Raw genomic sequence first — 20,739 nt, forward strand, 5'->3', positions numbered from 1 at the left:
TCCTTGACAATCTAAGATAACACACTCATCCTAGAATACCTAGATAGAAGAATTATCATAGCAAACATGGTTGCATGGCTTGTGCAATATGAGAACAAAGATGTCCATAAATTTCGTTTTATTTGATGAGAATAAAAAAACACACTTATTATAACGACCCAACCCTTTACACGGACTCAGGTATCACTCACATACATCAAATGCCTATACCTGTTCAAGGTATGGAAACAACCCGCCCTAAACAAGGACATACGGGTGTAAATCATACATAATCATGATGTAAATGTCGCGGAAAAACATAAACATCTATTGGGATTACTACTAGCCTTATACCAGAGTTCACTAATACATCCATAATTTACATACATTCAGACTTAGAGTAATCGTCATATTACAACCCTCCAAAAAGGACTTTCATCAAGTTTAGTACAAAATTTAGATGCTTACGTAAGCTAACCAAAATAACCTCCCCAGTCCCTTTATCTATTAGGACCGACACACTGACGGACCTGAAAACAAAGGTTGTAAGATAGGGTGAGACACCTCTTAGTAAGGAAGAAGGAGTTACAACAGTGTGTGACTGCATACATGCATATTTTCATTCAACATCTGGAATATAAATCAAATATTTTCAATACAGTAATGCATAAGGTATATCATTATTCATATTACAAAATTCTCACATCCGTCTTTCGACCATTTTATGATTTATCAGATGACCAACAGCAAAATATCCCTATAACCAGTTTTACCCTGTGGCCCAGGTTGTGCACTAATACTCGTCCAATGCCCTGTTCATGCAGGCACTGTCGAGTACCTACTTACGATCCGACTGCCCCCATTGGCCCAATATCAGCCAATGGTTTCACCCTGCTAGCCGACCATCTTGGTACCCACATCGTTTAATACGTGTGGTTGCACGTGTACATCTAGCTACGATATCGTGTCGTATCATATAACACTAGTTTATTTCAACTCTACAAAGAAAGTATTTTTCAACCCTCCCGAGACTCTCAAGTTGTGGTTCCGTGTATCTAAATTCAATTTATACAAATATGATTTTATCTCCCATAATCTATATCAATAGTATAGAAATAATCCCATCGGGTTCAAACCGGCGTCTTTCCACTCAGTTTACCCCTCTTTGTTTACTGATGCGGCTCGATGTATCACCAGCCTCTGTTTATCACATTGTCAGTATAACAAATTAGAATTTCATTCCCATATTCTATATCAGTAGTATAGAAAATACATTCATTTCCATTTCAACATATATCACACAAGTTTGATACAAAAACCCGCTAAATGATAGAAATTCAATATACATAGTTTAACTAAATAAATAAAGGAATCAAGCCTCTCCTACTATAGTATAAACACAAATAACGATGTTTGTAAAATTTAGAGATCATATGTCAAAATCCTCGTTTTTACCAAAAATCGTAAAATCGTCAAACCGGCATTTCTACTTGGTAGAATTTCACAAATAAGCAGTTAAATCATAGATAATAACATAAACTAGCTTTTTGGCAGTTTAGTTTTCCAAAATAGCTGTTGTAATCAAATTCCCCTTATTTTATACTCAAAATGAAAGTTCGTATGAAAACGGTCCAAATCGACAACTCGAAATCCTGAAAACCTAAAACCACATAACATAACCTTACTATGTTTTCTACTGTTATCCAAATATCCAATCAAAATTAGGATCAGATTCCTATCTCGATTCTTGGAAAAATCCGAAACTCTCCGAAACGACGATCCGATCCACTAAAAGTGTAGAGTTTCCTCTTTGATCCACGCAATACCCTACGTTTTTGGAAACGGACGACGAACGGCGAAGGATTTTAGAGAGAGAGAGAGAGAGAGAATAAGAGAATTTATAGAATAAATCCTAACTTAACTTTTAAGTAATCTAAATAAATATCTCCTCCAAGATATTTATATATAAATATCTCAAAATATCTCTTTTCAAAATATCTTCTCCAAAATATCTCTTTATTTATTTATTTATTTATTTATTTATTTATTATTATTATTATTATTATTTTCTCGGGTCAGGTTACTACACTTATAGTAAAACATCCCCCAATGGCCAACATCCAACCCAAGCCCCCTTCTTCCTCCACCCCCATTCAAAAAAATATATATATTAAAAAAACGGCATGCGCGCACACAAACACACAAATTCTAAAATCAAAATCAAACCAAACCAAGCCTACAAAAGAAATTGAAAAGAGGCCAACAAAATTTGAATCAAGCAGAGCAATATAAGTCATTTATAAATCTAGGCTTCTCAAAACTCTAATAATGGCAACCAAAGTTACAAACCTTAGAATTTGAACGTGCTGCTATAAACATTAAAGTTGAAACGGATACTTCTTGCAAAAGATTAGAACTCGAGGATACTTATCAACTGCGCTAAATATCATCTAACTGGAGGTTCAATTCCATTAAAATGTTCTTTTAATAACGATAAATCATTTTGCAACTTGGTTTGAACAAAAATAAATAAATGAATTTCGGGAGGGCGGGTCAGAAGGGCATGGGTTTAGTCCCCCGAAAAATGAGTCTTAAGACCTCTGATGATTTGAGGACAGGGACAGCCAAGTCTGTAAAACCAAGCTTCCCAGCCACTGATGATTCAAGTGCTACATTCCCATGGTTGCATGTTGAATGGAAGGTGTCTCTTTTAGCTCCACCAAAAGGAAAAACATTAGTAGAGAAGAAAATAATTTCTAAGCAGTATGGAAGTTCAAACGCAGACCAGAAGGAATGGGGAACGCTGCATGCTTTGGTTTGAAAGCATTTTGTTTTCCTTCCTATGGTTTGCATGTGTTCTAAACATTGGGAAACTTAAAACACTTGTATTAAAATGAAGTACGATAAAAGTAGAGGTAGAAACAAAGCAATTCTTTATGCTTCTGAAGCAGGCATTGCATCGTCTCACTAGTACAATGTTCTTACACTAAGTCATTGTCTGCCTCGGAAATGCTCACTTCAAATGCCAGAAATATAGGTCAATGAACCAGTATTTGATTTACAAAATAATTACATCACCAGGTTACAATGTGACTCCAATAATCACAGATGTTGAAGGGAAAACAAATGGGTAACCACCACAACATACAACAATTCTCATTTCCACTATTGTAGTAACCTGGAAATAACACAGAGATGTGCACCCGGCGCATTATTGGTAGAATGCTACTTCAGTAGTCAAAAGACCCCCTAACACCCTCGAGGCTCTCTCCCATCGATAACCTGTAAGCCAAAGAATTAAAATGCATTGAAATATTGGAACCCTGAATAATGTCAAGATGATTGTCATGTTATACATAAAATATTCCAAAAAAAAAAAGCATATTTTAAAATCTGAAGATAATATTAGAAGAAAAGTTAGCAGGATGCTGAAATTAGTAATATAGCCCAGTACCATGACAGAGAAAATGTGGAATTGACATGCCAATTGCCTAACCTGGTTTCTATTCCAGGAGCTTGTGGCCCACATTGTTCTGAGGGCAGATCTGTGTTTTGATTTTGAAAATTAACTACATTATAATCAACTTCAAAAAGATTGAGGATGTTGCCATGACCAGCATTGCTTGCTATTTGCAATGACTAAAACCAAACTGAGAAGGACAAATTTGCACAAAAATGTCCATCCATGGTGTATATACTCGGTGCTCTTCATCTCCTCATGAAAAATAATAAGTTTAACTATTCAGTTAAATATTTTCCTTCAAACACTAAAAAAATATGACTTGACAGAGTTGATAGGATTACTCAATATATAGAACATGGGTCCCATTTAGAATATATTGGCCAGGAAAAATATTATATGGCCAACAGAGCAAAAGGTGCATAGACCCAAATAATTCCACACGGTATTATTCCACAAAACAAGTCTTGTGAAAATGTGCGTTGTAACTAGTTCCCAAAAAAATAAAAATAAAAATTCAGCACAAGGATTTAAGTTCAGAAAATGCAGGTAATTTGTAGTTGAAGTTAGCTCAGAGTTTTAAGTCCATAAAAGGTTGGTATGGACTGCTAGCTGCATGTCATTATTTAGCTATAACTAGTGAGTTAATGATGTTATTCTACAATGAGAGAGAGAGAGAGAGCATGACATTCCAAATGAAAAGAAACAAAACTAGAATAATCCTCACAGAGAATTGCTAATCCTTGTAGAAATAACAGAAAAATAAACATAAATCAAAGAGAGAAATGTGTGATCTCAAGATAACTAAAAAAATAAAGCTAGTCACTCAAGCAGACAGGACTAGCAAGAAGAGCATAATCAATGATAATGCTGGTAATAACAATCTTTATTTCTTAATGACATGCAAGGGGAAAGACCAAATGAGAGGACATCAAATTCTAGGCCTACATGTACCCTCCTGTAACTTTGTTTTGCCATGTCAATACCAGACAATGCAAAATTTGTGTCCATGTAACACCCTCAATTGATGCATAGCAATCGGCAAAAATAAAATATAATTCAACCAGAGGAAAATATCAGTAGAAAATCTTTTTTCCAAAGATGTAAAATGACTCAGATCTGGTACAAATAATTGGTGTTGATGGCAAAAGACCATAATGTTACATCTAATTTCACCAAATACCGTACAAAATATGATAAATATGTTGACATTAACTGCATACAACCATGATATAAAATCAAATTTCACCATATAAAATGTTTACTCATTCAATTTTTGGAACTCTTTCAGCAGTGCCCACATGGCCTAAAATTTGGAGCAAGATACAAGTTAAACTCCTAGATGCATACCCACATGGCCACACCCAATACTTGAAATCAAGTCCAAGCAAACTTAACACAAAGAAAATTGTTCTATTCTTTTCTTTTTCTTTTTTTCCTCCTTTTGATAGCAAAAAAATTTATCAAGATAAGAAAGAAGGACAGGAAAACAAAAGACGTGAAGCCTTCAAGCTCTAAAAGAAGAAAAAGAAGAAAACAAAGAAGAGAATTAAACAAATTAAACAAACTTATTCAACAAGCCCCCTAAAGGAAGCACTTCAAATTATCCAACTCTATTTACAGTTTTATTACTACTCTTACCATAGTCCAACCAAATTTCCTAACCTTGAGGATAAACAATCTCTAGCCCATCTCATCTTAGGAGATTTTGAAATTCATTATCCTTTTCAAATCTCCATCTCAGGAGAGATGGTAGGTGGTGATATATCACCCCTCTCGAGATTAGTCTCCTTCTCCTCACCTGATCATTATTAAAAAAAAATAAAAAAAAGAAAAGAAAAGGGCAGTCCGGTGCACAAATGTAGGATAGGATTCTCTGACACATGGGAGACATCATACAAATTGCAACCATGTCAAGCAGGAATTTCACCCAATAGCAATCCATTATCACACTCAAAAAAAAAACTGTCAAACTCTCTTCATCTCATTCATTACTGCATTCTAATCTCCTCCAATTCTTTCAAACAGGCACTCCAAAGGCAAAAGGTTCTCCTCATTATTCCTCTTAATAAAGTTTTCCACGCAAAAATCCGGAATAAGCCTTTGCCTTTCAAAAACCTTGTGCATCACAAAACTTCACTGCACCACCCTCATTTAAAACAGCCTCCTTAGAACCAGCCGTTAGAACCAGCCTATTTGTGCCATGGGAATCATCTTAAGAATAACATCTTTTTCCATTTTTCTTCAAAAACAAGGCCTTCTTAACCCTTCGTACTTGTGCCAAGATCTGGAAGCATCACTGTGGTTGCATGAATGACCACCTTTGTTAGAGAAAAAAGCTTCAAGGATTCTACTCCTTAATGGCTTGCCCCTTACCATTGTGGTGTTGCGTCACTGCATCACCTTCCTCATGAGCATGCTTTGCTACCCATTTCATAGATTTTTGGAGCTGTTGCAGACTTAAAAATCAATCTTGGACCAGAGTCAAAAATCTGTTGAACTTTACATACAATAAAATTTTATTCGAGAAAAACCATATTCTCTGGTTTCAAAACCTCCCCTGCTAATATATGATACAGTTTTGAATTGTGAATCCTGCCCTATGATGCAATCAATATCAGTGTGGATTATGGGTACAAAAAAGCTGATGATTGGGCTCTATAACAAAAAAAAAGGGACGGATTTAATTACATTTTATCTTAAATTTCATATACTATCTTTACTATTATTATTATTATTATGATTATTATTATTATTATTATTATTTTCAATGTTTGCATATCATTTGTATTGAGGAATGCTGTAACTTGAAGAATCCGGCCATCTTGTTTTAATGGCTTTAGTTTCCTTGTAATGGTTTAAGCTTGAATATATGTTTGGTTCACTGGAATCAGAAGCAAATTAGAATCATGATTGGATGGATGTATGTGTATCCAATGCTTGAATTTATCCATCCATGTGAAAAAGGGGAGGAGGGGGGGGGGGAAAGAGGTACAATAATTAAGAAAGTAATAAAATTCTAATAGTTATTAGACAGCTGAATATACTAATTTTTCTGTGCATAGTTGAAGTAATCAAGACACCAGTTTAGCAGTTCAAACCATAAGGGGGCCAAAATGACAACTGATGGTAGGAAAAAGTGTCCAACAAGTCAAAGTGTTCATTCAACGTATCCATAAAGGAGCAATGACTAAAGTAGCCCGAAAACAAATAAGGAATGACCACTGCCTGGAAATTCTAGAGCTAGTTTATGGAATATTAGAAGGGCATGAATATGAAGAACAATCAAGGAAAAAGTTTAAGAATGAATCTATGTAGAGATGAACAAACCTTTTAATGATGGGATGCCCGTGTTCAAACTGATTCTTCTAAAATAGAAGTTTATAGACTCACAAGTCCCTTATGACAAGTTTAATCATGATAAAATCTCAAATTACTCGCGCAGTGTATGTTAAATAGTGGATTAGTGGAATTATCATTATCACCCTTTTCTTAAGTCCAATGTTTAAAAAGGCGAAGCCATAAAGCAAGGCGTTTTAACACTTAAAATTCAAATGTAATTTTCAAACTACAGATTGACCATTCAAAAATTGCTTACTTGAATTCATTACGTAAATCATGACATGAGATAGCTATAACATTACAAAGTTCAAATTAATTTCAAGATCTAAGATAAAACTCCGAGGGTGGGCCTTTAGAAAGTGGGTGTTGATTATATGTGTGTTTCCTTTTCCGGACAGCAATAGGAATATTAACATCTTGGAAAATGAAATCAGTAGATGAAGAAACCAAAGGCATAGTAGTAGAAGTTGGAGGAGGCTCTCCTCCCTTCAACCGTTATCATGTATAAGCTTGCAAATTAGGATGATCGAGGCAACAAGGACTCAAGCTAGATGAAGATGCAGGTGGATAATTGGGCAGAGATAATAACCAAGAAATAGGGAGGCTAGCCAAAGGAAGGGACTTATCAAGGTCCAAAAGGCACAAGGAATCAGAATAGTATGGTGTAGACTCAAAGAAGGTAACATATCGGCAGAAATTTATATTAAAAAAAAAAATTGATGAAGGATAGGACTATAACATTCATATCCCTTTTGAGTAGTTGTCCAGAAAAATATATTATATAGCACAAGGATCCAATTTATCTACCTTTGGATTAACTTATAAACAAAGGACACACACCTGCATATATGAAGAGGTGAGGAGAATAAAGGAATATTCAAGAAGAGAACTTATTAGGGAATTTTATCACCAAGAACAAAGGATGGCATCTATTGATAGAGAGTGGCAATGAGTACCACATCACTCCAAAACACCTTAGGAACATAATAAAATAGCGTATGAGTGACTTCAAGGATATGTATAATTTTCCTTTCTGCAACTCCATTTTGATGTGGAGTGTGGAGAAAAAGATGACTAATGAATCATACCAAACCTAGTTTGGGTACCAAAGTACTCCTTCGCAATATCACCATGAAGTATTTAAACCGGAAAATCAAATTGAGTTCTTATTTCATAACAAAAAGCACAAAAGATATGAAGTAACTTAGAATGGTCCATTTTAAAAAGTCAATTCATCCTTTAATAGTCATTTGCAAAAGTTATAGGATATTGAAAACCCAACTTTCACACAACCTGAGTAGGCTTGAACTTCATAATGGATTAACATGTAAGGATTTATTGCCCATTTATTGACTAAGGAAGCAAATGGAAAACGATGACGCTTTCTTGACAAGACTCACACTCAAGACTAGGCACTAAACTCAAAGCAGGAACTAATTTCTTCAACTCATCTAATGAAGGCTTACCAAGACAACAATAGATTTGGAGTGGTGTAGCAGCAGTAAGGCGAGTAGTAGGACATAGCAGTCCAAAGTAAAGTCCACCAGCCTCAGGTCTTCCATCAATCATCTTCCTCATCTTCAAATCTTGAATGATAACAGAATGAGGAAAGAATGTTACCAAACAATTCACAATTTTGTAATCTTGATAATTAGCATAAGATTGAAAGGGAACTTGAGAATATAGAAAGAAAGACAATATAAGTGGGGTTTATTTCCCATGTTCCCTTAAAGGTAATAATGGACCCATTACCAAGGCTAACACGAGACAATCTTTCAAAATACGAGTGTGGGGAAAAGTAAGGCTGCAAACGAACCAAGTAGCACATGAGCGGCTTGAGAGCTCGGCTCCGTAAGAGCTTGTTTGGACTCATTTATTATTTAAATGAGCAATTTCCAAGCCCAATTTTTAGGCTCATTAGTAAACAAGCTGAACCTGAGCACAGATGAACTCAGATTGTTTCAGCTCAGGAACAACTCAATTAAAGGCTCGATTAGGCTCAGAAATGGGCTTGTTAAAAGGCTAGATTATAAGCTTGCTAAGTGCTTATCACATAAATTGGCAAAGTGCCCAAGCCCAATCCCAAGGCTGGCCCAAGGACCAAGCCTGGCCCAAAGAAACTATTAAAGTGTGAAATTAATGAAACCCTAGATCTGCGCTGCACCTTCCCTCGACACAAAGTCTATGCTGCACCTTCTCTTTGCGGCTTCTGCCTTCTATAGATCCACACTTCCACTCCACTCTAATGAAAACCTACCTAGCCCTGCACAACCACAAGGAGCAGATTGGGAGATCAACAATCGCAGATCACTGCATAGGCTGTGTCGTATGTGACCACGAAGGCTGTGTCATGTGCGACCACAAAGGCTTTCACATCACACACCTGTACGACCACAAGGGGCAGATCGGGAGTTCTGCAGATCGCTGCACCAGCGAGTAAGGTTTTTCCTCTCTCTCTCACAGTGTCACTGGAACAGTACAGTGGAGGACAGATGTGTTTCCCTTCAACAACCACCACATTTATGAAGAAGGGATCTGCTCATTTGAAATTTGGATTATTTGTGAAGTGTTTCAGGAAATTGAAAAGCTATTATTGATGTGAACCCGTGAGATCGAAATCCCTTGAACCCACAAACAAATTGAAAACTTACCCAAGAACGCCAAGAATCAAGTCAAGATGATCACAAGGGATCTTTAAGGCTCAGTCCACCATGGTGCCCATCAATTATGGGTTATTTGTGCATTTGTGAGATATAATGGGTCAATTAAATTTGAGCTCATTTGGAATTTGGATGCAAGAGCAATTAGTTTACAAATCAGAACTCATTTGCCATCTCAGTGATCTCTTTGCTGGTAACTATATGTTGAGAAAACTTGTGTAGGTCATAGGAACTTCTGCGAATACTTGGTGGAAAATCATAATCACCTTGTGTAACAAACGCAGTTCTAGGACCTAAAGGTAGAAACACCAAAACCATGGGCTGAGGAATGTGTACCAGAAGATGCATGAAGAACACGACAATAAACACCAACAGGGGATGGCAACTCTGCACTACCAAAGATCTGAGATTGGACGCCCTCGAATTAGAGTTTCAAACTCGCTGCAACTTGAAGGACCCTTATCACTTCCCTTTGCCTTTGCATCTCACAGATATCAACTGTCATAGGATGCACGATGTTAAGTTCCTTCTGGATGCAGTACAATATGACACTCCAGTCTCCCTGTTGTAACTGAAATGTTGTAGGAGTAGATCATACATACATGTAATGTTACTGAAATATAAGATTTTGACATAATCCCAAGCTCCTTGCATACATCCATATGCACGCATATCTGTGCAATCTAGGGTTCCATCGAGTTACACAATAGGGAGACAATCAATGCATATTTCATGAATCCATACTTCTTTCTTTTGTTGTCACTAGGCCCGAATTGAAATAAGTTTTCAAATTTACCTAAGCCTGTCTAATAGATCTTGGCGCCTTAAATCACTGCACATAATTCTTTCCCATCCAACTTCTATTTGCGACAATGATAAAGGGAACATACTAATGGGATTCATGAACTCCATCCCCACACTCACAAACAAGACCAACAAGGAACAAGGTCAACAACCACAAACATGGGGAACAACTAAAATAACCAAGAACAAATCACAAACAAACTAGCATAACATTGCCACACGCCCAAGGAACTAACATACAACTCTAATGGTACCAAATAACCAGTAACAAAGTGTTGTTAGTGAATGACCAGAAAATGGATGTTGGAACAAAATACATGACCCACAACTTTATTTTATCGAGTATAGAGGGATCAAGGCATTTAGGAAGAAATTAGAGCAAAAACAGTACTCAACAAATTCTCACACGCCAGCTATTCATGATGGAGAACCTCGGCCTTCGATTGGCGCATACAGGTGTATGGAGTTGGTTTTGCAAAATCTAAAGGATCCTTGCGGTTCTAAAATGCCAATGACATCCAAGAGTTTATCCGACAACTGTTGTGTTTTCCAGCGACTTCTAGAGCTGTTTCTGGTCTTTAGTAAGGCTTGGTTTGGCAGTGGCTACAGCACTTTAGGGTTTAGGTCAGATCATGCTATAATACCATGTTGAAGAAATGTGTAAATTGTTATGCCTAATCACAATGATGGGTCTCTCTCTCTCTATTTATAATACATGCCAAGTACAAGTACATAGCAATGACCATAATACCCTATTAACTCACACATTAATTCATGCTTACTAAGACAACAATAACAAACAAGAATAACTAAAGTAAACCATTAACGAGGCTAATTAATCAAAAGACCAAAATGCCTTACAAAAAGAACAAAATCACAAAAGAAAAAAACAAACAAACAAACAACAAGAAAAAAAAAAACAAAAAAAAAAAAAACAAAACAAAACAAAAGCAAATAATCAAAGAGCAGTCCAATCCTTATTTTATCTTTTCGGTTATTGAGATTGCTTAACCACTTCCAGGGAAGCAGCCAGCATTGCAACATGTATATGGGCCAAGGCCCCCTCTTGGCTATTCCTATCCCACATTTGCATTACACCAAGCTATCTGAACAAACACCACCTAAATGCCCAAATTTTAAGAAGCCCCAGCTCTTCAAAGCCCCAGGCACCTTAGGTGTGCATGTCGACAAATCAAAAAGTATTGACACTTCTTCGAGACACTAGAGCACTTCCCAATTATTTGATTTATTTTGATTTGCATACTCGAAGCTCATTTAAACTGACATTTGATCTCCACCAAATGAAGTGTGTGTGGGTACAACTAGAGTTCCAAAATACCTCAACATCTATAGGAATCTCCACATTCTCGTATCAAACTATGAAGGTGCAAAATTATAAACACATGTGTATGGAAATGTATTTGTATAATGTGTGACTATCATGCCTCTAAAGTTAACTTAAATATTTTTTAGATAGAATACATACATTACATCCAATAGGAAAACAATGATTTAAATGCTCCTAAAAACTATTTTTTTAATTAATTAATTGATGTGTCCTCGCTGTGTGAATACAAGTCTTCTTCAACTTGCCATATCACCCTGCCACATGTTCCTATCCCACACTTGTATTGCACCAGGCTTTAGCAAGCCAATTACTTAAACAACAACAATAAAGCCTTAAATCCCACATAGTGTCGGCTACATGAATCCTTTTCAACAGATTTGCACGAGGCAATCCTCTGAAAAATGGAGGGCTTTTAAATCCCACTAACCATCCCATTCCAAGTTATTCTAGAACTTCTCTTACTCTTTTTACTGCCACTAATATTAACTAGATCACTCCTTGGTGCATTATTTATCCTATATTTCATTCTCCCCTCTCTTATCTCATCTTCTACACATGCTATGCCTTAGCACCTAACTTACCACAAATCTGTTCATCCCCTAATTTATCCACTAGAGTTCTACCACTCATCCACCTTAACATTCTCATATCAAGCAACTTTTACCTTTTGTATATGTTGTTTCTTAGTTGCCAACATTCAAATCCACATAGCATGGTTGGTATTACAACTATCTTATTAAACATTCTTTACATTTTAATGGCATTCAACGATCACCCAATTCACCTGAAGAACTTCTTCACTTTACCCAACCCAATTTAACTCTATGTATTATATCCTCTCAAATTTCTCCTTCAGCTTGCATAATAGATCCAAGGTTTTGAAATCAACTAGTGCTATTAATTTCTAGACCATCAAGTTTAATCTTCCCTCCAATATTCCCCCTGTCATGACCAAAATTACACTACAAATATTATGTCTTATTTCCACTCATCTTAAAACCTCTAGATTCTAGAACTTCTCTTAGTAACTCTAATTTACATTCTACTCCACCTCTAGTTTCATCTATCAAGGCAATATCATCTGCAAACAACATAAACCATGAACCTCATTTTGGATACTCTTAGTAAGTTCATCCATCAATAATGCAACAAAAAAAAAGGACTCAAACCAAACCCTTCGTACAACTATCGTGATTGGGAATTCCCTAGACTCTCCATACGTAATCCTAATACTAATCATTATTCTTTTGTAGAAAGAGTTTTTAAAAGACTAGATGGGTGGAAGGAGCTCTTTTTTTCTCTTAATGGTAGAATTACGCTTATCCAAGCTTGTCTTTCGAGTATCCCTTTATATTTTCTTTTAATTTTCAAGATTCTGGCAGGGGTTGCTAATAAAACTGAGAAGATAATGAGGGAATTCTTGTGGTCGGGGGTAGGGGGTTCTAGGAGTCAATTGGTAAGTTGGGGAGTGGGTAGTGGTAGGTATAAACAGTAGGGTGATTTGGGTATTGGAAATTTGGTGTCTAAAAACACAGTTCCTTTGGCTAAATGATTTTTGGCGGTTTCCGCTAGAGAATCCTTCCCTGTGGCATTTGGCTGTTAAAAGTATGGATTAGAAGAAAATGGATGGGATACTAATTTGAGATTTAGATGTTCTTCAGAGAATCCGTGGAAAGCTATCTCTTAGAGTTATCCCTTCTTCATTCCCCATATTAAATTTCTGGTGGGAAGAGGTAGTAATACCTGTTTTTGGAAAGATCCTGAGTTGAGAAATGCAATTTTGTCCACCTCCTTTCCATGCCTTTTTCGCCTAAGCTCAGGGCAAGATGGATCCATCTCTTCTTTTGTTGTTGATCCAGTTTCGCAGATCGTTAAACTATAGGGAGATGGTAGAGCTATTCTCTTTGCTAGTCTTGTTGAATAACTGTCGTTTTTCTTTAGAGGAGGATAGACGGTCTTGGTCTCTGGATCGTTCAGGGGTTTACTCTTACAAATCTTTTTGTGATTTTCAGAATAAGTCTAATTTATCTTTTCCTCTCTATAGTTCCATATGGAAGCCCAAAGTCCCCTTTAAAATTAAGGCTTTTACCTGGTTGGTTGCGCTTGATAGAATTAATACCAATAACTTGTCGTAGGTTAGGAGACCTTTGAAGGCTATGTCTCCAAACATCTGTGCTCTCTGTTTTAACTTCTTAGAATCATCATCACATTTGTTCATTCATTGTGACTATGCTCGGAGGGTTTGGAATGAGTTATTTGGTATTTTAGGTGAATGTTGGGTAAGTTCCAAGACAGTGAAAGATTTGTTTGCTGACTTTGGCAGGAAAAAGGAAAGGGCAGTGCTAGGGAAATGTGTTTTTTTTTTTTTTTTTTGGCAGTCTTTTTGGGGTTGTGGATGGAGTATAATGCATGCATTTTTCTAGGGAAGAAGTCATCTCAGTAGCTGGTTTAAGAAAAGATACATTATTTGGTTTCTCTTTGGTGTGTGGGACAAGGGAATTTTAAGGGGCTGAGCTTTTCTGATATTCAGCTGGATTGGCATTATGTGTTGGAGTGTTAGTTCGTGCTGGTTTTTCACTCTCTTGTTTTTTAGTCTTTCAATTGTTTCTTTGTGTTTTTTATCTGGATTTTCCAGACTTTGTTGAGGAGATGTCTTATTCTCTTAGGTGTATATTCTTATTTTGTTAATGAAAATCTTATTTCGTTATTAAAAAAAATTATTCCATTGTACATATCCTCAATGATATACCTACTGCATACTCCTTTTTTTTTTACAATCTGCCACGATTCTCTACGCACCCTATCACAGGCTTTCTCTAGGTCAATATAAACCATATGCGAGTCCCTTTTGTTTTCCCTAAATGTTTCCATTAATCTTCAGGTATATGGCATCTCTATTTGCTCTCCCAAGCATAAAACCAAACTGATTTTCTGAGATCCTAGTTTCTGACCAACATTTCCCAAAGTTTCATTTTATGACTCATAAGTTAAATTCCACAATAGCTATCACAATTGAAAATACCTCCTTTATTTTTGTATACAGGTAATAAAGTGTTTTTCCTCCATTTTCTTGGTTCTTATAACTGTGTTTAAAGCCAAATAATTCAATTATCGCTGGCATTTCCACACTTCAATTGGTATGTCATCTAATCCTATAGCTTTCCCATTTTCCATTTTTTTTTTTCAATATAAAAAAAAAAAAACTTCACTTCATTGACTCTAATTTTGCACAAATATATCAAATTTTTAGCCTTTTCCTCATTGATCGATTATAAGTTTAAATATTCTACTTGGTTTTCATTAAATAGCTTATTAAAGTAGCTTTGCCATCTCTCTTTTACGTTTTCTTCTTTAACCAAAACACTAGCAACCTCATTTTTATCCATTTGATATTACCTAAGTGCTTGCTCTTTCTCTTTCTAGCTCTAGCAAATTGAAAAAATGTCTTTTTCCCCTCCTATATCTAGTCAGTATATAAATTATTATATGCTCTATGGTTAGCTTCACTATCCGCCTTTTTTTGCTTCTTTTCTTGCCTCTTCATACTGTTCAAAGGTTTTCATGCACTGGCATTTCCTAACAATTCCAAGGTGCAATACTATGAGAAAGAACAGAGAAGATTTCGTGAGAGAGAAAAAGATTGTATCAATCCAAGACAAAAAGACCTGTAGGGGTTGCAAATTCCCATCTCTATTTATTGTCACTTTGCAACTGAATGGAACTAATTTGGCAGCTAGACTTTTCCTTGAGCCCGTACCAGTCCAACTTAAGTCATGTCCTAGCCTTAGTCCACATCTTTAGTTATTGTCAGTCCTAGGACAAAGTGGGGTAATACTTATTTTTATGCTTTGAATTATTAGGAAGTTGTTTGATATCACTATTAACAATTATGAAACTGAAATGAGAAACAGAAATCAAAAGCTAAAACCAAGCTAGGTTAATATTTCCAAAACTACTATAAAAAGAAAAAATTAAAATATTTCCAACACTAGAAAAATTAAAAACTGAAATTGAACTCAAGTTCATTTTTTTCCTTGAATCAAATAACAATTAAAAAAATAACAACTAAAATAATAAATGCAAAAGAATATAAATTAGAAAACATCATAATAAAAATAGAAATAAAATTATAGTTATTATAATTATTAGATTTTGAAACTTATCTTTTAGTCCCCATTTGGAAAGTCTTAAAAAAATAAGTGCTTTTTCAAAAAAGTGCTTTCTATAAGTACTTGTGTCAGTAAGTAGTGTTTGATTTACACTTAAATAAGTACTTATTTCAAAAAAAGTACTTTTCCAAACTATTTTTTCTTAAAGAAAATAAGTATTTTCTGTAAAAATATTTTTTTTGAAAAAAAATACTTATTTGAAAAAGTACCTATAATAAGTAATCCCATACTACTTTTAGATAAGTACTTTTTGCCACTATAAGTAATTCCAATATATATATAGTGCTCGAAGAAAACTCCTATTTTACATGAAAATAGAAAAAATGGTAAAAATGATTTTTTGAATAACCTTAATTATTTTTTCAATTTTTTGGAAATTTATGAATATTTTTATTTTAATTATATTTAAGCTCATACGGTCATTTTATTTTGATTTTAAATAAAAATTTTGCGTGGAATAGAAAATTCAATCCATAAAAGTCAAAATTTGGATACTAAAGTACTTTACCAACAAATGAAAACCATAAAATCTGGTTTTCAGATTCTTTTTGAAAACTAACAATAAAAATAGAAACCAACAACATAAACAACAAGTCAAGCATGTTGTACTAACATGCTTCCTCACTATATAGCAACAAAAACACAAAACAAAAAACAAATATGATACCAAAAAGCCCCTAGGATAGTGACTTGGCTGCCAAACTTGAGTTGGGATACAAGAAGCTAAAGTTAGAACAAGATTTTCTATCTCTGTCAAGTGTCAACTAGAGGGTAGACAAGGAACCACCAATGATTACTCCATGCCATCTATGTGCAATTCTGTGTATCACAACTAGATAGGGCTGCAAATGAGCAAAGTTGCTCCTCAGCAACTCAATGTTGAGCTTAATAATGGACCATTCAAACTCGTTTATTAAAATAAATTAGCCGAGTTCAAGCATGCATTTAAAGCTCACAAGCTAAACAAGTTGAGCTCAAGCTTAACAAGTCTTGGCTCACTAGGCTTGTGAGATGGCTTGTTTAACAGCTCATTTAACTAGCTTGTAGGTTAGCTTGTTAATATCTCGATACTAGGCTTGTTTAGTAGGCTTATGAGCTAAAACATTAAATAAGCCCATGAACATTGCTAAAGTTAAGTTTTGATGATCGACAAAAGTGATTGGTGATGAATGTGTTACATTCACAAACTCATGAACAGACTCGAGTGCCTAACCAAACCAACAAACATGTATTTGTTGACCTTTCTATCATACTAGATATAGTAATATATAGGAAAAATATACTATCAAAGAATTTTCAATTGTGGATACATATGTATCCCTAACATATCGAAACAACTGCCATTAAACAAACATGTTCACATATACATTTTTTATTTTACTTGTTTATGGCATATTTAAAAATGCATATTTTAAAACTTGACTTAGAACTCATCAAATTGTCGTCATTTTACATAGTTAATTTTAAAATTTTAAAATGCAGTTTTCTCAAACTACCACTTGTTAATGGCTCAAATAGAGTCAAGCTTGAGCTTGAGCCATTTAGCTTAAATTGATATTTCAAGATAAACTCAAGCTTGGATCACTTATTAATATGAAACAAGCTCTAGTTGAGTTGAGCTCAAGTCATATATATAGTAAATGATCCAAGCTCACAATCAAGCTAAGGTTGAGCACATCAAAACTTGAGTCGGCTCAGCTTGTTTGTAGCCCTACAGCTAGACTAATCTCCATGGGCAAGTAAAAAGGAATCACGGACACTACTACTTCTAATGCCACTAGCCCTACTTCTATCCATCATTTCAAGTATCACTTATTCTGCTTGGGTATAATTATGGGACTAAAATTTCATTGCATGAATTTAATGGGAAAGGAAAGCACGATGAGCACTAATTGGTCCAAAATTGCGACACTAAGAGGTTAGACCATAGGAGAAAGTTAATTTAGTTATCAGGCATGTTTGAGTAATCCTAACATATCACAAGCATGCATGGAGTCCTAGCATGGATGCCTACCCGAAGTATTGACTTTCATTATAAGTTATGATTGATCAACTAAATATAATTAAATAATTTTTTAATAAAGCTAATATTGTAACTTTCAATTCCCATGTCCATAAATCATAATTCCAGTTTGTACTAAATTTAAACAACTCTTCGCATACTTTCCAACTAACAAGGAAGGATGAAGATAAGAGAAAGGAAACTACTTGGCTCTCAATATAGCATCCCATGTAAAGCAATCATAGACCAAACTTATATATGATGATTTAACATTGGTACAAATGAAGCTGTGGCATTGATAGCAGAGTTTATGAGTATCAATTTCCATGAAGAACATGAAGAAACATGAGGAAAAAAACATAACTAAGAACGCTAAAATAACTTACCTATGCATACAGTATTTATATTCTTGGCTCCTGACAAAATCTTTCTCTCCTTCCTCCAACTGAAAGGGAAAAAAAAAAAATTTGAAGAAGAAGAAGAATAGTGATCTGTGATCACAATATCTTAGTCCATATAACTAATTAATGTTGAGCACCAAGAAGCAAAATAAAATCAACTCATCTCACCGGGTCACTCTTATAGACAAGCCCGTAACAAGGAGGAGATAAGCATCGCAAAGCACAATTCTCCTTCGCTATCACTGATGACTTGCATTGCCAACCCCACAACCCACTTCTCAAGAAGCGAATTACAATCAAAACAATATATATATTAACTGAAGAGAAAATTAAAATAATAATAATAATAATGTTATGCCCTACGCTAATTCAGGGTCTATTAACTAAAAACCGAAGACTCAAACAAGGAGACCCGCCATAAAATGAAATACCTCTCGATGTCGGCATAACACTCGTTCTTCTTCTGCCTGATCTCTGTGTCCTGTGTATTTTCGAAAACAAAAAATTCAATAAAAGCAAAAGCAATTCTTGAGAGATCGAACAGAACTGAATTTTTCGTGCCAGGGATTGAACAGAAAAGACAATAATAAGCTTACAGAGATTGGACGAGGCGATTTGGCGAGGACTGTGGGGTTCTGTGGTGAGCAAGTGAATGCCAGTAGGAAGCAAACGATTAGAGCTTTACTGTTGCGAGAATCTGCCATTTTTTTTGAATTAAACTCCCACTGTCAGTGTTGCTCAGACACTTTCCCTTCTCTTCCCTTCCCTATCACTCACTCTCATTTGACGAGCACGTCAGGGGCTCGCAATGGTTAAAATATCAGGCTTTTTGGTTTTTTATTTTTTTGGAAAGAAGATTGAAGAATATTATTAACGAAAAATAGAGTCCGACAAAACGTAGACAAGAATAATACAAAAAATACAAGATATAAATCTACTTAAGTGATCCCCTTAATATCATTTATTATGTATATTTAATTATTCAACTATACTATGCCATTACACACACACATTGTTCGCTAAAATGCCTCAATGAGGATTTCATTTTAAAAATGCCCCAATTGAGATAAATTAATAAAAATTTATTTATTCCAAAAGTTCTCTCTTCAAATCTTTCTATTTATTCAAACACTATTGTATGATGGATGAAACTCTAAGGAAACTCAAAGAAGCTTATTGAGGAGATCATTCTTAGAGGTTCCGATTAGACATCAAGCGTAATAGTGAAATTGAAAGGTTGCCTGATACAGTTTCGTGCAGGTTTATGAGAAATTGCCAAGATACAGGTAGTACAAGTAATAAGTTTTTATTAATTAATTCTTCTTCCCTCTCTTTTCTTTTCCTCAAATTTTTGAGTCTAGCAAGATTCGCGAGAAATTGGTATCAGAGCCTTGTTGTGGTTCTATGACCAGTAAAAGAGAAAAAGAAAAAGGGTCACTTTTTTATCAAAAGGCTTCTATAAAGTCTAATACAAGATTTTATGAGAATTTAATTGAAGAAGTGTGGAGAGAAAAAATTTTTCAGACTACCTTCTTCTATAGTCAATTTTGAATCAAATCCTATGGTACTTGATTTAAAAAGAGTTAAGTCAAGTTTTGAATCATAGCTACCAAAGATTGAAGAGTAGATTTGTCTTTATCAGTCTAGAATTAGGCAGTGTGAGTGGCAGTTAGAGCAACTCCACAGAACCTTAGGATCAGAATTAGACGGCCAAGATCTCATTAATCTTCAAAAATGACTGATAAAAAGTCCATTACGAGTAAAATTAGAGAAATATTGAGAAGTTATGAAAATAGGATGACAAATCTTGAGCGAACTCAAGAAGCTAGAGGCAGTATATCAGGAAGATATACACCTAGAGACTATGAGGAAGCACAGGAACAGGAGGTTCAAAGTGCCCTCAAAGATATAGACGAAACTAAAGTCCTATAAAACATAACATAAGATATCCAGAAAGCTCAGGATGAGCTAGATAAGCTTCTACATCGAGAAAAATGGACAAATAATGAAGTCTCATAGATTCAGAAAAGAATCAATAATAAGCTGAATGAGGTAGAAGACCTCAAGGCTAAGAAACTAGTCAGTGCTGAAAAAATTCTTGCAAAGACTAGTAAGAAATCTGCAAGAGGTGGAACTGAAGTAGCAGTACCATCAGGATTTTCGAAAACAATAAGTTTTCCAGAAGTTTCATCTTGGGATGCAAAACCAGTATGGCAGCCCCTAAGATTGGAACCTCACTCGTGGGAGCGAAAGAAATTATCTTTCAAAGAAATGCTCCAGACTACAGTAAAACAGCAGGAATCTGTTTTGAATTATCTAGGAGGAATTCAGGAAGAAATTAAACCTAAGAAGAGTATTCCAGAAGGAGTACCCCATAATGGGACAATACTTAGATTAGACTGTGAAAAGGATCTCACAGTCGTGTTAGATGATTGGGCTATGGATATTAGATATAATATCCTAAGTCATGGCGTTGAAACTTGGAACGTAGAACGAGCTTATAAGTTTGCAGTATCTACCCTAAGGGGAAATGCATGAAATTTTTGGAAAATATTGCAGAGAAATTCATATGTA

At 35.2% G+C, this 20,739-nt stretch overlaps 1 protein-coding gene across 4 annotated transcripts; it reads right to left on the reverse strand.

The window, feature by feature from the left end:
• Positions 1-2,895: 2,895 nt before the first annotated feature.
• On the reverse strand, positions 2,896-19,182 carry LOC131157437 (uncharacterized). 4 transcript variants are annotated; one of them, XR_009137268.1, is made up of 6 exons: positions 18,762-19,182; positions 18,597-18,646; positions 18,334-18,439; positions 18,151-18,209; positions 8,248-8,367; positions 2,896-3,261 (listed from the first exon to the last, which is right to left on the reverse strand). XR_009137268.1 is itself a non-coding variant. In XM_058111604.1 (5 exons), exons 1-5 carry the CDS (start codon positions 18,867-18,869, stop codon positions 3,210-3,212), a joined length of 375 nt encoding a protein of 124 aa, XP_057967587.1. In that variant the 5' UTR covers positions 18,870-19,182; the 3' UTR covers positions 2,896-3,209. The 4 variants fall into 4 exon arrangements, 2 of the variants coding, with proteins under 2 accessions (XP_057967587.1, XP_057967586.1); XR_009137267.1 differs by having other exon boundaries at positions 18,334-18,442; positions 18,762-18,997; XM_058111604.1 differs by lacking the exon at positions 8,248-8,367.
• Positions 19,183-20,739: the final 1,557 nt, after the last annotated feature.

Source organism: Malania oleifera, chromosome 6 (assembly GCF_029873635.1).
Source record: "Malania oleifera isolate guangnan ecotype guangnan chromosome 6, ASM2987363v1, whole genome shotgun sequence".
In the NCBI taxonomy this organism is placed as follows: domain Eukaryota; kingdom Viridiplantae; phylum Streptophyta; class Magnoliopsida; order Santalales; family Ximeniaceae; genus Malania; species Malania oleifera.

What these genes read in the sequence shown, in the direction of transcription:
- LOC131157437 (XM_058111603.1), bottom strand. Translation starts at nt 18,869, where the DNA reads ATGGCAGATTCTCGCAACAGTAAAGCTCTAATCGTTTGCTTCCTACTG. An exon ending in TTGTCTATAAGAGTGACCCG is followed by an intron (nt 18,210 to 18,333) that starts GTGAGATGAGTT and finishes TTTCCCTTTCAG; the next exon opens with TTGGAGGAAGGAGAGAAAGA. An exon ending in TATAAATACTGTATGCATAG is followed by an intron (nt 3,262 to 18,150) that starts GTAAGTTATTTT and finishes TTTGGCTTACAG; the next exon opens with GTTATCGATGGGAGAGAGCC.